At 32.8% G+C, this 20,631-nt stretch overlaps 1 protein-coding gene and 1 long non-coding RNA gene across 10 annotated transcripts in view; one reads left to right on the top strand and one right to left on the bottom strand.

Moving 5' to 3' along the window:
• AMPdeam (AMP deaminase) overlaps positions 1-20,631 on the top strand; it is a 90,040-nt gene that overhangs the window by 757 nt on the left and 68,652 nt on the right. Inside the window, exons 1-2 of one of the 9 annotated variants that reach the window (XM_088233787.1) lie at positions 12,055-12,243; positions 14,841-15,068. The exons of 1 other annotated variant lie outside the window; for it this stretch is intronic. In XM_088233787.1, coding sequence (XP_088089913.1) covers positions 14,990-15,068 — 79 coding nt within the window. In that variant the 5' untranslated portion in view covers positions 12,055-12,243; positions 14,841-14,989. Of the gene's footprint in view, positions 1-3,449; positions 3,584-12,054; positions 12,269-14,840; positions 15,069-20,631 lie in introns of those variants that run through there. 7 more of the 9 variants (XM_088233788.1, XM_088233792.1, XM_088233789.1 and 4 more) reach the window with 7 other exon arrangements.
• LOC148276755 (uncharacterized) overlaps positions 2,015-20,631 on the bottom strand; it is a 32,268-nt gene continuing 13,651 nt past the window's right edge. The window contains exon 3 of the long non-coding RNA XR_015823661.1: positions 2,015-2,154. This is a non-coding gene — a long non-coding RNA (uncharacterized LOC148276755). The remainder of the gene's footprint in view (positions 2,155-20,631) is intronic.

Here is a 20,631-nt window from a genome sequence, read left to right as displayed (position 1 = left end):
GATTATATGCATAATTGGAACAAATATTTATGATTATTGAATAATAACGCATTTAATGAAAACAAGGTCAATCGACAATAAATGAAAAATTAATAATGTGCATAATGTCGTTGCGCCGGCGTAATGGCCGTAATGAACATAAAAAAATTATTTCAAAGGTACTGGAGAAATGAAATATTTACAACCAAAATTCTCTTCTTAAAATAAAATAAAAAATACTATTCCATAAAAAAAGCTTTCAACTAAAATATTTTTAATTTTTGTCGAAGGCATTTCTCGTAGAATTAAAGAAAAATACCACAAAATTTATGTAATTTAAAATGCTTGTGTTTTTTTCAAAAACGGGAATTTTATTTGTACAAACTTTACTTTAATACTTAATAGAGGCGTCTAGGCGTCTCGCGAAAACGAATAATATAAAACTTTTAAGTATATTTTTTCATGATTGTTTTTATCTCAGGTGTTTTTACTTAATTTTTTTAAATCGCGACTTCGAAAAAAAAACATCGTTTTAAAATGGTAAAATTGTATGGTTTCCCAATTTACGTGCGTTTTACTAGTTAATATTTCATTTTTAATAATCCTTTTTAATTTCTCATTAGGACTGCATAATTTTGCTTCAACAAAATTGTTTAATACACTTTTAAAATAACATTACTTGTTTTTCCTTTTTGTTATCAATAAAAAAATATGCGAAAAAATCTCAACAATTTTTACAGACGTTACTGAACAGACATTTTCGGCGCAACGACGATAAACACTTACGATTATTTACTATTATATATTAGGTAATTCAATTTAATTACAAATATAATTGTTATGCCACTAAGTATTATATGTTATGATATATTTATGTAGATAGGTAGTCAAATTAATTACTAATTAGTCGCAGTTTGCCGAGTATCAACACGCAGTCCGCCGCCAGGTAGGAATGGAAGGACAGGTGTAGGTACGTGTGTAAAATACGGAATAGACGCGTGGAAGATTCTAGAAATATTTTTTTATAAACATTCGTAATTTAATATTTAGTGAACATTGGACACTAGTACGAGTTCATAAAAATACGTGTGAAATAAAATACACAATGAAATAAAAGGCATACATTAATAATTGTTCCGTTGTAATGTTGTACATATAACTTGTATGTAACAGTTTTTTAATGTACGCTATAGGAACTTTAACTTATTAACTGTAAAGAAACAGAAATATAAATATGTTAGAACTCACATCACAAGCCATAAGATGCACCCGAGTACAGCCGAACGTAATCAGAGACATCCCGACCGCAGGTTTCGGCCGGGTCGAAGTTTCTGCCAGTTTTTGTCCGAAACCGAAACATCGGTCGGTCGCTATTGAACACACGATGAATTTTCTTATCTACTTGCCGATATATTAATGGCAAATAGTTTAAACATAAAACTAATATCATCATCCTGTCCGCACCCGATGGTGCAAGGGGCACTGCATTGGAATTCTAATATCAGCGTATATGGATAGTTTTTGTTACATGAAAGGTAAGGGACATGCCCAAGACTTCCAACGTGGTAGGCGACCCGCCATCCACTACACTACGAGGCGGACTTATCTCTACTCGATTTCCTTATTAAGGGTTTTACCTGAGATTGGCCATCGAGCCGAAAGCACTAGTCCAGGATTCTGAGTATATTTCACACTCATCATCATAAGCCTAAAAAAACTGTTCTTGCAGCCCACGTGACAGGTGATATGTGATGTTATTTTATCGACTTTTAAAAGTGTCATAATATATTATATCCCTTCGTACCAGCACTTTCCCTCATTGGGAATATTTTGTACAAATAAAATATGTAAAGTAAAACTATGTATTTTGTTACAAATAAATAAATAAATCTAATCTAAACTCGACAGCCCTGGGGGGCCTCGGCTGAATCCGGGAGTCTCTCTCCTCCACTCTTGCCGGTCTGCTGCCCTTCCTATCCAATTCCTCGCTTCCAACATTGTCGTATCCGCACTGATGCAGTCCATCCATCGCATTTTGGGCCTTTCTGGTCTTCGGCGTCCTTGTGGCACAGAGGGAGTTAAGCGTTTTATGGGGTTTTCGTCGTCCATTATAATTATATGGCCAGCCCACTTCAAGCGCGCCCCACCTCGATGGAGTTTATTACATCGGGCGCCCTGATTTTATAATACAACATTTTTTTAATCAATATCATTGCGATTCAGAACAGGTATTTACTAAACTTCGCGAGGATAGACAGTATCTAATATATTTGCTTATAATTTAATTTTGCATAATTGTATCACATTTAGTTAATACACACATATAATTAGTTAATATTTAGAATTGGATTAAATACTTTCAAAATGAACTATTATGATCATCTAGAGTACTTTCATATCTTCAGTTTAGAATTTAGAAGGATTTTGGCTGGTTTGATATTCTTGCACAAATTTATATCTAGCTGTATGGATGCCCATGATATTCTTGCTCAGATTAACCTTAATGTACCTCACCGTAACTTGTGTACCAATTCTGTCTTTGCTGTGGGAAATTATAAAACCAACATCGGATTCTTTTCCCCTCTGCTAAGGATCCTCAGAACAGTGAACGAAATTTCATTGAACGGTACTGTCAATGTGTTCCTACAGCAAAAGCAAGCATTCAAGAAGCAAGCGGTGTTGTCACTCTTGACTCCTGACTCGCGATGACACATTTGCCATGGCCGCCTATATTATGCCATAATTATACCTTTGTAAATTTAAATAGATTTCAAGATTGTTTAGATTAAGTGTTATTATACCCATTAATGCCATTCTGTTAGGGCTTCCATAAGCCTGTTGAATGGTTTAAAAAATATATTTAAAAAAATACACATAATTTCACTTAATTGTACCCCTTTTCACATAATTATCATTTAATATAATAAACGCCAAGTTTTGGCGCTGAACTGAACCGATTTGCTTGTTTAAAAAGTTTTTTTGCATCTTTCTCAAAAGTGGATTTATTGAGTTACAGCGGTTTAGGGATTGCACAGCAGATATATTTTATCCATCTCACTCTAACGCAATCAACATTATTTCGTATTTCGCTCTCGTTCCCTCTCACGCGATACGAATGAATTTACTAAACGAATTAGTTACAGAATAAGGCCGCTGTGTTCTTCATCCGCCTAGACACAGAAAAAGTACACGCAGTTCGTAAGGGTCTATTTATTTTACAGCTGTGAATGCATATAGTTGATTTTGCAGATATGTTATTCATTTGAATATCTATTCAATAGATATTGCCATTATGCCATGCGTCATACATACATTATTTCCTTATCTCTCCACATTTGAGTAGGTACCCAGTTAGTTATGTGCACTGTACATGTACATAATTTAACACAAGTCACGTGTATAGTCGACAGTTCTAACCTGAAGCAATAATACAATGAACCCCGCAGATCAACGTGAGATCTCTAGTTTGTTTTAAATGTCACATTGTGTATGCGACCTTTTTTAAATTGATTATTTGCTCGGGTACTTTATATTTTAGTGAGAAATAGTATAGTTAGGTACTCAGTCAAGTGTTTCAATATGTTTCAACGGCGTTCATCTTCTCGTAAGTACATGAATGCATAATGTTTTGATTTTTTTTTGTTTTATTGTGTTCTATATGCCTAATTTGGTTTCTGTCCTAATGTATGCATAGTATATTTATGGATATTTACTAAGTAAATACGTAAAAAACTCCCTATAAAATCGAATGACAAGTGCGATTGATTGCGCGAGTAGAGCAGTGTGTGGGCGGAGAGGGCAACATCGGGCGAGAGGGCGGCAGCGCGAGGAGCATGAGCATGAGCAGCGCAAGGAGCATATTGTGGCGGGGCTATTAAGAAAACGAATAGGGAATATGCAAATATTACATACTACGAATACCGATAAAAATATGTGAAATGGATTTAGAAAAATTAATTGTATTTTCAAAATCAATATGGATGTTGCGGAGAGATGTTTTCATACATATTTTTTTTTTAAAAATGACAAAAAACATGTCTTTACAAAAACGCGAAATGTTTGGCCTCGACAATTGTGACGTCAAGATTCGTGACGATGCTATGTTCTATTTAAATTTAAACGATCACATTTATCATTCCCTTTTTGCACCTAATGGTGCATAGGGCACTGCATCGGTACACAAATTGCAGTGTATCTTGCTAATTTTAATATTATTTATTGTTTCAGCATTTACTTTGTGGAAAAACATTTTGAATTTATTTCAAATGAAACACTTTGAAATTTTTACCACATAAGAGTTTAATATATTATAACACAACTAGTTTCAGGTATTCTGAATAATCCATCATCAGGTGTAAATATAAATTTACACCTGATGATATATCAAACTCTTATGTGGTAAAAATTACAAAGTGTTTCATTTGAAATAAATTGCTAATTTTTGTTACATGAAGGTAAGGTGATCAGTCTTACGCCTCAGGTACCAGTCCAGGGACTGTGAAATATTTAACCCTTTACTTATCTACTGTTGAGTCAATCAATATTTCTGCGTGTACATTAAAATTTTAGAGAAGTTACAAAATTCCTTTTTTAAAAAATAAAATTATCTTACATTTGTGTTATGATAAAATTGTTCGTGATCTGGCAACATTATGCGGCGGCTTCGCGCATGCGCGCGGCGAAAGTGGGGCAAAGTGGGGTTTTTTTTTTTGACACAGTTCGATGTATTCAAATACGATTCAACGCTCCTTCTGTATTTTATAATAGGGAAATATCACATACTACGATTACCGATAAAAATAAACAAAATGGATTTAGAATAATTAGTTGTATTTTCAAAATCAATATGGATATTGTAGAGAAATGTTTTCATACATAAATGTAAAAAAGAAATTCATTAAAAATATGTTAGTAGAAAAATGCGATGTGTTTGGCCTTGGTTGTTGTGATGTCAAGGTTCATGAAATCATTCTACACAAATTTTAATAGCAGGAACAAATAAACATGAATCGTGACGTATTAGGGGCGTGGCCAATGGAATGACCGTTTTTGCGGGAATTCAAAATTACAAATTTATAAGTATTTTTTATGCTACTAATAATTAGCAAAAAAAAATTTTTTTACCATACAGTATTTCATTGACCTTCATTACTTTAAAAACGAAAAAAAGTGATATTTCCCTATTCTATGGTGCAAAGATTATTTCTCGGTCAAATTTCCCCATAAAATAAAGTTAGCCCTTTGTTATCTGAACATAGTAGAGTTTTTGGACCTTTTCTTTTTTAATTATGTTATTTATAGCTTATATATATTTTTATAAAAACGATTATATATATTTTTGTCGATTTTTTTAAAACTCTTTGTGTACAAACAAAAAATATTGGTAAACATGTGTACCGTCGGGGAATTGCATAATAAAAAGTTGTTATTTATATATTTATATTATCAATCTTATATAATCAAATAATCTAATATAATAAAAATCTTAGTATAATATTAAAATCAAAACCACAAAAATATATATTTTTTAAATAACTTACTTGGTATTTATTTTAATATTGAGGTTTGGATGACAGCTTTACGCAAAACTGATCCAAAGGAGTAATTTTATGTAACTAATTACTTCAAAATGGCAGAAACTACTAAAAAATTTCCAAATATTTACCGATAATGCTTAGTTTTATCTATTACTCTAGGGTTACAAAAATGCATTCTCATATAAGAGATATATATGCGTTATTTTGACAAATTTGTACCGCAAAGGGTTAACACATAACAATTTAAAAAAACAAATAAGCCCAGAAGAAATATTGAAAAAGTTGAGTTATGTATTGTAAAATATTGAAGACTGAACATTTTTTTTTGCACCACAACATTACAGTGGTGAATTACATCACAGATTTCCCAGGCTTGAGAAAAATCACCTTTTATTTTTTTTGTGTTCTCACCGGGAATCGAACCCTGAACCTTCCGTGTGTGAGTCGAGCGTCTTAACCACTTCACCACGGAGGCCGCCATTCCCACTTAAAACAGGTTTTCCCAGTAAGGGGAACTCTTAAATATTTTTTAATTAAAAAACTCGTACCGTATAATAATGAGAAAAAAGTTACCAATTTATTGGTAATGTAGTATTTTTATTTTTGATGTCAAAAACACGGAGTCAAAGAATTACTGTAAACATATAAAATGCTCAATTTTTACAACTGATGTTTTAAAGCTGCATAATTCATTTTATAATGAAAAATCGAGTGTCGTTAAATCCTTATAAACGATTTTTCCGATCTGACAAATATTGATTTGATTATTGATTCTTAATTTTCTTAAATTTTTACCGCCGTTAGGGTGCAAATGAGGAAATTCAGTAGTTTTTTAATATTTTTTTTTATTTGTTAATAGACTATTTAAAGTAAAAAAGATGTATTGTATTATCAGCGCCATGATTTTTTAAAGTTTTGTATTTTTCAAATTATTTCGCGTGTGACGTCTCAAGTTCTCTTTCCTTTCTTCTCGATGAGTTCTGCTGATTCGTCAGTTGACTTACCGTGAACCGGAAACCTATCACAACTCTCTTTTCATTGGTTGATTCGAAAGAACTAGTGACGTCATGCAAAGTAGCGTTTTTATTGAAATCATTTTTATGATGTTTTTCTTACATTTACAAGAAACTTCGCCGTACAATTTAATGCTCTGATTTTCACCGCGCGTGAAAATACAAATAAGTATTTTTTATATCCAATTTCCCGTAGGCCTGAATTTCCTCATTGTGTTCTGGGTGCGGTGTGTCATTCGTCATTCGCACTCTTTGCCGACGCTCGACGTTCGGATCGCATTGCAACGTCATCATCACATCGACCCTGATATTTTCTCTTGGAAACGATAATACGAACGTTTAATTGTAAAAAGTAGTTTTTTTCTTTTTTGTTATTTACTGATTTGTAATATTGACCAATCTGCCTTGAGCATACATATTTTCACAAAATAATTCGGAAGAACCTTACCTAAATCAATAAAAAACTCAGCCATTTGTACTTTATAAAAAATGAACATTAATGGAGAAACTTAAGAAGTATAAACACAGCAGAACGATAAATTGATCGATTTCTCGTTGAATGCATTTTAATTATAATAAGAAAATACTTTATTTAGTTTTATCATTTTTATTTACAAATTTTTCGCCAGTTACTGGGTTTTGTCGTAACCGACATCGCCAGGCTTTTGGGAGACTAAACAAATTCTTATGTTACATAAAGCAAAAACAAGGGTTGTCAATCATGATTTAATATAATAAACTATGGGAATAAATAAGTTTAAATTCATATAATAATTTGAGAATGATGCTATGTGTAATGCATAGAAAGTACCGTAAATAAAAAAAAGAAATGTGCATATTATATATTATTTTCTGCGTCAATCGCGAAAAATATTAGAACGAAGTTTGTATCTGTTACAATCTGTTACAATCTATTAAAATCTTAATTTTATAATCTATCTTATCTATAAGACATTCGTAACGAGGCCGTATTGTTATATCTTAAATTAATAAATATAAATATTATTGTGTGATTTCAGAACATTTAAGACGTTAATAATATTCAATAATATTTTCAGTTTGTCCAAATTTTTGTTAGGAAGAATTGAATTGGGATTTTTCAATATTAATATCGAGGCTACACTGACATAATGCATTTAGTCAACAGCCCTTATATATTTCAAATATTTTTACTGGTGCAAGATGTTGATTAAAAAAAATGTGCTATGCCTATAATAAAGATTAGTCTTTGAAAGCTCTAAACGAAAATACGTTAAAATAATAAAAAAGCTTTAAATGCGATTATCTCGGAACTCGGTTCTTGGCCCTTTGTTGTTTCTTATATATACATATTAATGATCTTTGTAATATAGCTGTCCCTGGTAAATTAGTTTCTTATGCAGATGATACTGCAATAATTGTACAAAGTGATACTTGGGATAATACTTTCAAAAAAGCCAATATATGTATAACTATTATCAAGGAGTGGTTAGATCGAAATCTTCTCTCGCTAAATTGTAATAAAACACTGTTTATTTCATTTTACAACTCAAAATCATCTTCCCCTTCTTCTTCTCTAAATGTAATGTTTCATAATAAATATTGGAATCTTGACATATGTGATAACTGCGAAAAAATGAAGTCTGAAAGGTGCATAAAATACCTGGAAGTAATCATTGATTGTCAACTTGAATGGACTAATCATCTTGAAATAATTGTTAATAAACTGAGATATTTAACCTATGTGTTCAAACGCCTAAGTATTTACGCCCAGCTAAATACTATTAAAATGGTATATTATGCACTTGTACAGTCATCGCTTTCTTATGGAACAATTGGATGGGGGGAACTTACAACAACCATATTAAACCATTAGAAACTGTTCAAAAATTTATATTAAAAATAATGCTTCGCAAAAATCGCACTTTTCCCTCTTTCCAATTGTTCCAAGAAGCTAAACTTTTAGACATAAGACAAATTTTATATTGTTTTCAATGTTTAAAATATATATTTAAGAACCAAAATTTATTTACAAGTAATTCAAATAGATCAAGTTAAAGAAAGAATCGTGTGTTAGAAATACCACATTGTAAAACGAGGCTTGCACAGAGACATGCGTATTATATAGGCCCAATTAAAAAAAATAAAAATTTATTGATAATATTTCGTTGATTCCAAACATTAAAATTTTTCCATCTTTTAAAAAACGCACTATCTTGGATTCAAACTATAGATATGAACTCTTTTTTTCAATGATATATTTTGTTGCCTTATAAGGAATATTTTTATGTTTTTTGAAATATTCTTTATTTTCTTTTTTAATTACTTTAAAAGAATACCACATAATCGTTTAGAGAATAATTTATTTTCTCTTATGTTACACAAAAATATTAACAAATATATATTGATATTAAAATTCATTAGAATTTTCTTGTATATCCACGAACAGGCCATGCCTTTGTGGGTTTTTTTTTGTTTACTATTTTTACTATTAATATGTATTTCATTGTTATGTAATTATGCTTTATTTTCTTAATACTCTGTTTTACCTCTTATGTAACTTGTAAAAAAACAAGAAAATAAATATTAATAAAAAATAAATAAAAAAAGAGATTTAATGCATTCTGTCAGTAAAGCCTCGATATATTACAACAGAGATGAAGAACGTTTTATTGAAGGGAATATGAATGTACAGGGCTTATGACCTATCATGGGCTGGTTTAAGTGGCCACTTTACACACTGTGTAACATTTACCATTCTGCCTATGTTTGAATATCTAGAACAGCCATCGAGTCAAAAACACTCATCCAGGGTACTGGTTCTATTTCACACACATAGCTGTATTCTTCACCAGTCTAGACAAAGGCGGTAAATACAGATAATAACACTGTTTATTTAAATAAAAATACATAAGAGCATGGCTTGATTTACTGCTACACGAAGAAGTAGAAGCGAATCGATAAATTATCAAATTTGGCGATCAAAGACACTTCTATAAAGAAAATGGCTCATAGAGCCGAACGTGAGTTATTTGTAGTTTTCCAGAATTTCGTCACGAGTCATTAGGAATATTCGATTAATTATTCGTTTGAAAATGGCTCATAGACCCGAACCACGTGAGTTATTTATAGTTTACCATTGGGTTTTCTAGAATTTCGTCACGAGTCATTAGGAATATTCGGTTGATTTTTATTCTGTTTTCAGAATCTTTCAGGACGGACTAACTATGCATTTCTAATTACCACTATTCAGGGCCAGCATTACAATGGACAGAGTTATAATCAACTGTCCATGAAGTAAAATTTTTTTCACAATGAAAAATGGAATATTTAAATAAAAATTGTTTTACGGCGAAGTTTCTCGAAAATGTTCAAAATAATTTTAATAAAAGTGAACTACTTCGAATGGTCTAAATTTGTTGCAGCATAGATGGAAAATATTTTTGAGAAAGGAATATAGAAGCCTACGCATTTACAGGGCTTATGACCTGTCGTTGGCTGGTTTAAGTGGCCACTTTACACAATGTGTAACATTTACCATTTTGCCCATATTTGAACATCTATATTCCTTCAATTCTTTCATCTGTTGATGTTTGTGAAGTTAAAGAGCTGAAACCTTTATTTATGCGGGTGAGATTCATCTAATTGAATTATTTCACCTACACACTAGGCAACCTCTGTTTTTTTTCCAATTTCTATATTTCTTCATGGACCAGGTAAATTTATCAATAATCTTTTGAGTTTGTCCACATTTTTGTAGACAAGGACTGGATTCACCTCCCTGGGGAGCTGATAATATTAACATATTACAACAGAGATGAAGAACATTTTAGATAAGGTAATATAGAAGTCTAGGCATCTACAGGGCTTACGATCCGTTTAACGTGAGCACGAATTATACCTAACATATTTTGTTATAACTAATAAATAAGAAGCAGCACAGAACAAAGATCATATGGAGTTTTTTTTAACATTTTTTTATTTAACCATTTTTTCTTTTATAATTACATAGGTTTACAGTACATGTGTATAATAATAAAAAAAATAAAGAAGAAAAATCCCACATAGGCATAGCATAGGCATAGCTGGATAATCCGTTTAACGTGAGCACGAATTATATGTAACATATTTTGTTAATAAATAAATATACACGTTTTTCAGGGCCATACACCGAAACTTCAGAGGAACATTCCGCATAATAAGCTTTAAAATATCCCAGTAAAATTTTTCCAAAAAGTCATTTAAAAAAAAAAAAATGTTCTCAAAATGAAGTAATTCCTCAATTTCTCGGACTAGCAGTCCCTCCACAAACCCCCATTTCTTTCCTACCCACCCGCTTCACTTGTCCGCGTCTGGTAAGTATCGCTTCGTTATTCAAATACGCTTTTATCTCAATTATTTTTTTTGTTGAGGAGGGGTAAGGTTTTGAGGAAAGGATGCTAGTCCAAGAAATTAAAGATTTACTCCATTTTGAGGTAATAATATATATATATTTTTAAAATTACTGGAATAATTTTATTAGTATTTTTTTAAGCTTACCGTGAAAAACCGTGTATAATTCAGCACAAAACAAAGATCCTATGGAGTTTTTTTACATTTATATTTATTTATTTTTTTCTCTTATAGGTTTACAGTACATGTGAATAAAACAGAAAAAAAATCTAAGAAAAAAGAATCCCACATAGGCATAGCCTTTGCGTGGGTATACTGCTTTAATCCGTTTAACGTAGCACGAATTATGCGATTCACCTCCCTGGGGACCTGTTAATATTAACATTTTACAACAGAGATGATGACCGTTTTAGATAAGGTAATATAAAAGTCTAGGCATCTACAGGGCTTACGATCCGTTTAACGTGAGCACGAATTATACCTAACATATTTTGTTAATAAATAAATATATAACTCAGCACAGAACAAAGATCCAATTGAGTTTTTTAATCTTTTTAAAAAATCGCTTATAATTACATAAGTTTACAGTACATGTGAATAATATAACAAAATAATAAGAAAAAAAGAATCCTACATAGGCATAGCCTTTGAGTGGGTATACCGGTTTAATCAGTTTAACGTGACAGCACGAATTAATGAACAAAATTACACACACATACTTGCATACACATTTACACGCATAGACGAATATAAAAAAAAAACATAATATAAGTATTTTAGTACAAATAAATTTTGCCAGCAATTTAGCTAAATAAATCAAGCACATCTCTTTCCATGACCCTAAACATCATTTTTTTAAATGGTGGTGATATGCCCTTTTATTGTTTTGACTTTTATATTTCCTTACCAAAGGAGGATCTCTATCTCCGTTGAGTTATCTTTCATTAAACAAAATAACCGAATCTTCAATATTTTTCAGTTAAATATTTTTCCCTTTACCAAATAAATGTCCTTTACTACCGCTATGCGTGTCAGCGCGTATCTCGTGCACTGTGCACTTGTGACGATCCCAAGTCAACTGGGCCCCAATTCCGTGTCGAAAATAGAAAAATAACAATATACAGGCGACTGTTTCGCTAACACGAAAATCACGCGAAATCTTGGCCCGTGCCAGGCCGTGTACCGTGTACCCTGCGCGGACAATTCGTCCAGACTTCAGTCGACAATAGCTTCACTGGCGAGATTGTTCGATCCCAAATCGTCGTTTATCATCGCGCAATAAAACGAAAAAACGCCGTATTAGAAATATTTTGTTCGAACGCGTGAAATATTGTGATACTATTGTAAGCTTTCTCTTGAGATCAACAGGTGACGAGTGACGGTACCCAGACGCTACCGCGAAAAGCTATAAAATGGCGACTAAGCGCGTCCGTATTGTTCCATTTTCAACATTTTACCATAATTCATTCGAATGCGTGATTTAGTAAATAATCTATGGTGAAAATTGACGTTTTTGGTGCCTACTTGACTCGAAGATTTTGGCTGTAACTTAATGGAATACTCAAAATTTTGAATAAGTCGAACTAGAAATTTTCTATTGTTCCCGCCAAATGTTTGACGTTTGACAGGCCATCAAGTGTCAGAATCGATGTGAAATTAGCGTGAAACGCGTGGGAGACAGGTTTCTAAGAATATTGCGTTCTAAAAACTAAATTAGCATTTGCTGGATGTTTGCCAAGTCTATTAATAGACTGACATGTGGATTTATCTGCATATCATTACGGTGTGATATTTGCGCGGCTGTGAAATTTTCTTTTGATTTTTCACGCAAATGATCTTCGTACATTTTTGAGTCCGATAATGGCAGAAACCAACGGAACTGTATAATCATTCAACTGTCGGCCTCGTGGTGTAGTGGTTAGCGCGTTTGCCTACCATGCAAGAGGTCTCGGGTTCGATACCCGACATGGTTGACATGAAATATTGACTTAAAAAGGTGTTTTTACACTAGAATATTTCACAGTCCCTGGGCCCCGATTACAATGGGAAGTTAACTGAGTTATCTTCGACTTTCTATAAAGAAAAATCCGTATTTGTGTACGAAAATGAGTATATTTGCATGAAAATTTAAAATATCTTAATCGGTAACCTATAATTAAACATGTTTAAAAGAAAAAAATGTATGCATATTCTGCTTTTCATACAGAAAACTTAAGTTTACTTTGTAGATAAATGTTAACTTCCCATTCTGATCGGGCCCCTGGACTAGCACCTGAAACGTAAGACTGATCATCTTACCTTAATGTATCAAAAAATGATCAAGTTACGCTGCGATTCGTGTGCCAATGCAGTCCCCTATGCACCATTAGGTGCGGATAAGGAATGATGGTGATGATGATTTATTTAATCAATGACGTATAATAAAAATGGCTGTTTAATTCGTGGGCCTTCAACGGCTACATTCTTTAACGGGGTTTCATCACGATCAGACGTGATGCTACGTAGAAATATGCCTTTGTGTGTGATAAAAAATATATTATTTGCACATAACTGTAAAAAACAGAACAATATCTATTTATTCGTAAATACTATCCAATCTATGGAATATGTAGATAAGTAGTTATATTTCTAGGATTTAGATTGTTGAGGGTTGTGGAGCTCCTACCCCAGTTGGAGATTGACAGAAGACGCGATTTCGATGTTCCAAAGTGTATTTATTACATGGCGAATAAATATACGGAACTTTGTGAAGCACGAGAGTAACGGCGATTATGAGTTGAAGTGACTGCACTTAGACTACGTGCTGGAACTGAGTGACTGCGTTGAGCTGACTTGGTTGAGCTGACTTTTTGGGTTGACTTGCTTGGGTTGACTGTTTGGGCTGACTGCGCGTTACCACGTCCGTGGTCTCTTTATATACCACGTTCCTTTATTCTTCATGTCTCCATGTTGTGAAAGTACTGCAGGACGTTGCTCTTATATAGATGGACGTTTTATGTGCAATACTGTTAGTTTTCCAGAATATGCTCTATTGTATTCAATATAAAATGATGACTTGCTTCATCGGTTGTTGCTCTATATTTCAGGTGGAATCATTGCACGTGTGTGTGTGTCATTGATTAATGTACCTCCACATATTTTAAAGTACATTTTTCGAAATTTTGATAGCTGTCAACTAGTTCTGGATTTATTGTAACGAGTTACACATAAATAAATGTGAACTAAGGAAATACTCGTGTATGCATATCACTGTATCGTGATTTGTTATCTCCTTTATTTCGAATTGTTGAGAGATATTTGCTGTACATTAGATGTAGCTAGTATAGGAATAACGCGTCTATTTAATATACGCCAGTGTCTTTAATTCATTTTTTTTGTGAAGTTTTTTCTTGAAAAAAGGCGAGTTACCTTTGTCCAGAAATTATTTAAGACATCGATGGATTCATTGTTTTACACACCGATGGAATAATTATTAGCAAAGTTTATATTTAAACAGGTGTTTACTACACTTTGAAAAATGTACTTTATTTTGTCAAGCCTTTATCGCTTTTGTTAAAACTATCTGAAAATATCAACTTTTAAAAGTTTTTTAAAACTTTACAAGTTCCATTATTTTCGTGTAAATTTTGTTTAAAACCAAAAATTTGTCACAAAGTGTATTATTAATGTACTTATACAATTATATCTATTGCCTACATTATGTGTATTGTATATTTCCGTATTTTTCTTAAATTCGTAATTTAGGGGGAAAAAAACAAGGAAATAACGACCAGTCTACAACCTTCGCATTGGAATTATCATAGATTGCATGATCAAAAAGTCAAGTAGGTACCAAAAACTAAAATGTCGCGAACGCTTTCCACTCCAGTTCCTAAATTTCTCAATAATATTATTTAAATTGTTTTTTTAAATTGGTGTGTTGCAACGTTCACTTTGTTAGTTCCATATAATCTCTAGTCAAATGCGATCTGTTGTCTGTGCTGTAAAGATCGCTGAGTTTGCAGTATTTCCCTGAAAAATATCCCCTAATAGACAGAATAGTTGCTGAAAACATTATCGGGATTATATAATTTTCCGAACGTGCACACCATGTCACAGAGAGGCGTAGTGGACATCCCTGGGAGCCGGACCCTTCAACTTACTATAGACTCATTTTTCGATGAATTGGGTAAGTAACGACCGAATACTTTTGACTATTTATTGAGTAACACCATAATATAGATTAAAAATAATGTATATTAATAAACAATATTTTTTGATTTATTAATTTATCATGCCAAGAAAAAACGTGCTTTATTTGTTTTTATTTTTAAATGGGTTGTGGTTCCGTGGTAGCGTCGCGGACTCATGGATCATAGGTTCAATGTTCACAAATAGATTTCCGTTTTCTAGCAGTGTTTTGTGCTGTCACAAATAGATTTCCATTTTCCAGCACAGTGCTTTGAGCTGTCTCAACTAGAATTAAATATTTGGGGTGCAAAACCACTTTTCAAACCAAAAAATCATGCCCATCCCAGAAATCGAAGCCGATACCTTAAGCATGGAACGCGCGAACTACTGCACTACGACACTACCAGAGGTGCTATTCTGAACCACTCTAGTGGCACGAGAAAACACTTTTTATCGTGTATTTTGTATGTAAATACACGAGATAATACGGCCACGAGAGCGTTTGAAATACCAGCACATGACCACTGTAAGTTAAGGACGTCATACCTTCACTATGATTGTATAGTTAAAGAAAAATTCTCCCGAGCGATTACGAAAATACACTAACGACTCCCCACTTTCAAGTTTTGGGTAGGTACATCGATATGTATCAAGGGGACGCGTACGCCAAGGTGCACATATCTACGCACCAAAGTGACATACCTTCATTATGACGTCATAGTTGAAGATAAATTCTCCCGAATGATTACGAAGATACACTACCGACGCTCTATCTTCAAGTTTTTAGGTAGGTACGAGTACATCAGTATGTACCGATGGATCTAGTACCCCACGGTACACATATATACTTACTAATAGTGACAATTTTTTTTTCCACCTAGCAATTTTTGCTTTAATTACAATTAACTTATTTTTTTAAATCGTTCTGAGGTGGCCAGTTTTTTCTTTAAAGTCTATTTCAAATATGAGAGAGAAATAAGTAAATTTTTAATCCGAGCTGCTAGATGCTGTGGCTAGATGCTGCCCTATTTACATGTAAGAGCATCTAGTCTTAAAAACTTTGCCACCATAAAAAATAAAATGAGTTATTTTATTTTTCCACCTTTTTTACTATCTTTCAGAGTGTATGTACCGAGATGTCAAAAGAGCCACCTGTGTAGTACCTCGGTAGATAAATACTGACGAAAGTTAAGCATACCGTCTTGGTAATTGTCAAAAGTCATATAAAAATCTTGTTTAAGCGGACGTTTCTCGCTTTAATTGGGATTTATTTAAGTTTGTAATCGCTTTGAAGTGTCCGCTTTTTATCACGGAAGCTTATTTAAGATATTAACTAACTATTTTAAATTTCAATTATGTAAGGAACGTGGAGTGAATTTTCGGTGTCATGTATTGGTTGAATGACGTCGAGATGACAAGTCGGTAGAGCATACCGATGTAGATATAGTACGTACCGTCTCGGTATGTACCGATGGAGATAACCTTTGCAATTGCCCCCGAGGTGGGCTTATCTGCATTCGATTACTTTTTTCAGGAGTTTTACCTGAGAATAGCCAGGGTTCTGGTTATATTTTACACACATAACTGTATTGCTGTAAAAAATATCTAGAGTCTTCTTTGTTAATCATCGTATCGTTATTTATCTTGGCAAATGTTCTGTTTACTGAGCATAATATATGATTCCGATTCTCTAGTTCCCCGTGCACATAACACACTGGGCAACGGCAACGCTTCAATGACACGCTTTCTTATTATTTACTATTCTATGCCCAAGAGGACAATGCACGGTGTGTTTGTGCCAAATCACGTAACTATATACTACATGTTCATAATGCACACACACGGGTGATTGGTAGAGGAACAAAAAATGGTGGATAGAGGGGAGCACTTAGAGTATTTATTTTTCATAGAAAGCATAAACTGATGATTTTACCTTCATATAACAAAAATGATCCAAGATAAGCTGTGATTGGTGTACCATGCCACTCTATGCACCAGTACGCTGAAAGGAATTTCAATGAAAATAAACATTATTTTTTACTTTGTTCATTACGCCAGACGTAGGTAGGTACTACACTATGACATTTTGTCTTTTCGGAGATAAAATTTAAGCTAGACCTCACTTCAGTTTGAATTGCATTTTTTTTAATGTATCGCGGGATGTCAGACTATTGTAAGTATATAAAACACCTAGCCTTGGGCCTTAGCAATGTTATCTTATGTCTATAAAGTAAAAGCAAACTTCCTGTAATATTCATATAATGTTTAATTACAATTTACTTACGAAAATAACTCAAATGTTTATACAAATATTCATATTTTCGCGCAGAAAATCTGATTATATTTTACAGACAGTTGGAGATAACTAACTCTGTAATTCCCACTGTAATCAGCATATTCAATGGTCAATATAGACGATTTCTTACTATATAGTAAGATCGAATTTTCCGTACGAAAATATGTATATTTTTATGATATTTTACATGTTCAATTACACGTTACCGGCTTTTGATACAAATATACACATTTTCATACAGAAAATTCGACTTTTCTGACAATTAAAGATAACTCGGTTAACTTCCAATGAGGAATTTCAGTGGTTTTTTATAAAAAAAAATGTTAATTTAAAAAAAAATTGCCGTACAATTTAATGCTTTTATTTTTACCGCGCGTAAGAAACAGTTTTTTATATCCGATTTTCCTTACAGTTGGATTATTTAAGCAGCGAAATTTTTGTAAAAATCACCTCAAGGGCGCTGTTCAATAAATATATTTCCCAGCACGTCTTGCAGCTATAGAGCGCACGTACGATTGGAATTCTAGTTTCTCGTTTCCAATTATCATGTGTTTCAATTAAAACAGATAGAAGCTAGATTTCAGCACGTCTTGCAGTTCAGAGCGCATGGACGGTAAGAAATCTAACCCCCATTTAATGTTTGAATGATATTAAAATTAATAAAAACTTAGTTTGAAAAAATAGGAGTTAGATTATAACAGGTCTTGCAGCTACTGAGCGCATGGACGGTTAAAATTTTAGACCCCATTTACAAAATAAAGGTATTTGGTAGTTGATAACATTTACAAATTAAATCTAGATTACCTATCGTCTTGCAGCTACAAAGCACATGGACTAATGGAATTCTAGTAACTTACAATTATGTATATCAATAAATTTACAAAAAATAAACATTGAGTAGTGTAGATAATTTTTCGAGTGTTCATGCTAAAATGTAAATAGTAAAAAAAAACAAAATAAATAAAGCACCGTTACATTATGGTTAGCAAAATAAAGAAAGAAGGGCTGAACTTCCTCATTGTAATCGGGGCCCAAGTTATGAGGTATTTTATCGTTTCTACGAGAAAAATTATCCGTCTAAGCATCACGAAAAATCGGACCACCCATGTATTTGAGATACATATGATATCTACACATTCGTTAAAATTACAACATCTATTTCTGTATAAATATTCCCCTGGTGACAGCCGACACCGTGTTACTTGCCGAATATCACATGAACGAATCAAGTGAGAAGTGCCAGACATGTCAAGTCTCACCTTAGTAATTATAATTGTAATGAAGATATGTCTTTGGGAATGGTGCCTAGTGTCTACTCTACATAAACACGTACAAACATGTCCACTAGGGTGGGTCGATATTTTTTTTTCCGAATTTTGAAATGAAAGGGGTCTAAAAGTTGCCTTTTAGATTACTGGGAATGCAAAAAATATTAAAAAATATATTTGATACTACTTTTGGCCCTTAACCAGAGCTTGAAGTTTTTGAAAAAGTCGATTTTTTGCCCAAAACCGGCTGTCATTTCGTATTTAAGTAAGAAAATCAGTCCAATTAAATTTTATAATGTGCATTAAACCTTATTAAATATACATCTAAGGGCATGAGTCGCACTTTGTTTTGTAATAAATGGGTAGCATTGTTTCAACGAGCCATTGTTTTCGTCAATAGTCACCAGGCGCTCGACGGAATCAGTTGCGTGGGGTGTAAACTTTTTGCATTTCGGTAGTTTTAAATCGTGTTCGAATTTGTAATGTGATTAAGTTATATATTTACAAAAAAAAAAAAATATCAATATAGATATTTAACAAAATGTTCAGACAGTGATAAACTTCAAACCTCGGTTGAGGGCCAAAAGTAGTATGGAATTTTTTTAAAAATAATTTTCACGTTCAATGTGATCCAAAATGCAACTTTTTAGACCCCTTTCACTTTCATGTCTAATAAAGTAAAAAACTTCATACATCATCGGCCCACTCTACTAATGTCCACGTCCAGCCGGAAAATAAGGACGCCCATCTTTTCTGTATGTAGTTGCTATGCAGCGGGATTTTCCGCTGACCCGTTTTTCATACGGAATTCTATAAATAATTTCATGGCGTGCACAAACTTACATGTATTTTACTATTTTCCGCTTTGTACAAAATTCGTTTCTGTTTACCGATTTCAATATTTCATTCCTACCGACATTTCATTGCATTCTAGGTTACGGCACTTAAAGACTTAAATATATGATAGCGGGGAATTCTACGAAATTCTGGGTATCTCAAGAATGTGTTATACAAATTTGATTACACGGCTAAAATGGGTTGATTGCATTGTTTCGATTTTCGTGATATTAATGCAATTTTTTTCTCGTGAATGAGTATTGGATTATAATTCTCCAATATGATCACCTTATCAAATCACTTTCTCAGAATCTATTGAGAGAATTCAGAATAAGTTCCTTAGATATATTAATTTTAAGATGGGTTTCCCTAGTAATCAATTAAATTATAACTAAATTCTAGACTCCCTAAAATTAAGTATATTATTTTTTAAAAATTTATTTATTATTTACATACAGTATTACATTTTTATTATTTTTAAAACATTTTAAAAATTATTTTTTTACAGGACTCACCAAGCCAATTAATATGGCTTGTCGGTAAAGATCCTTTACATTAAAACATATGATAACACTACATAGTTGTATAATACTTCTTGTTCTTCGTTTTTTCATGGCCTTTTCACATCTCAACTCGGGTGTTCTGGCCAGTGTCGAGTATTTTTGTTTTTTTTTTTTTTACATATATACACATGTGTTAGTAATATAATATGTACAAGTTAGTATGTTAGTATTTAATACAAAAGATATTTACAGCTTTACACCATTTACAACTAGATATTTACATAGGATTTTAAATACACGTTTATTGGGTGGGGACAGGAGAGTTAGAATATGAAAAGGGAATGGGATATTAATATCAGAGAGTTCGGATAGGAAATCAGGATAACAATCATTTATGGGGCATCCAAAAAAAATATGGTTTAAATCTTCCCCATCTAGCTGACATTCGCAAATGGCAGAGTCCCGGACATGGATTCTGAACAGGTGAGAACCATTGCAGCAGTGCCCAATGCGCATTCTGCATATGGAGGATGTCTCAAACTTGTTCAGAATCACTTTGGAAAACCAAGGCTTTTCTGTTACATTTGGTTTCAGTTGGAAAAGATGTTTACCCTTGGTTTGGGAGGAGGCTAGTTGTATAATAATAATTACTACTTA

This window comes from Micrasema longulum, unplaced genomic scaffold, assembly GCF_059751315.1.
Source record: "Micrasema longulum isolate JH-2025_06_02 unplaced genomic scaffold, ASM5975131v1 h1tg001149l, whole genome shotgun sequence".
NCBI lineage: Eukaryota > Metazoa > Arthropoda > Insecta > Trichoptera > Brachycentridae > Micrasema > Micrasema longulum.
This window is presented reverse-complemented; position numbering and strand designations above follow the sequence as displayed.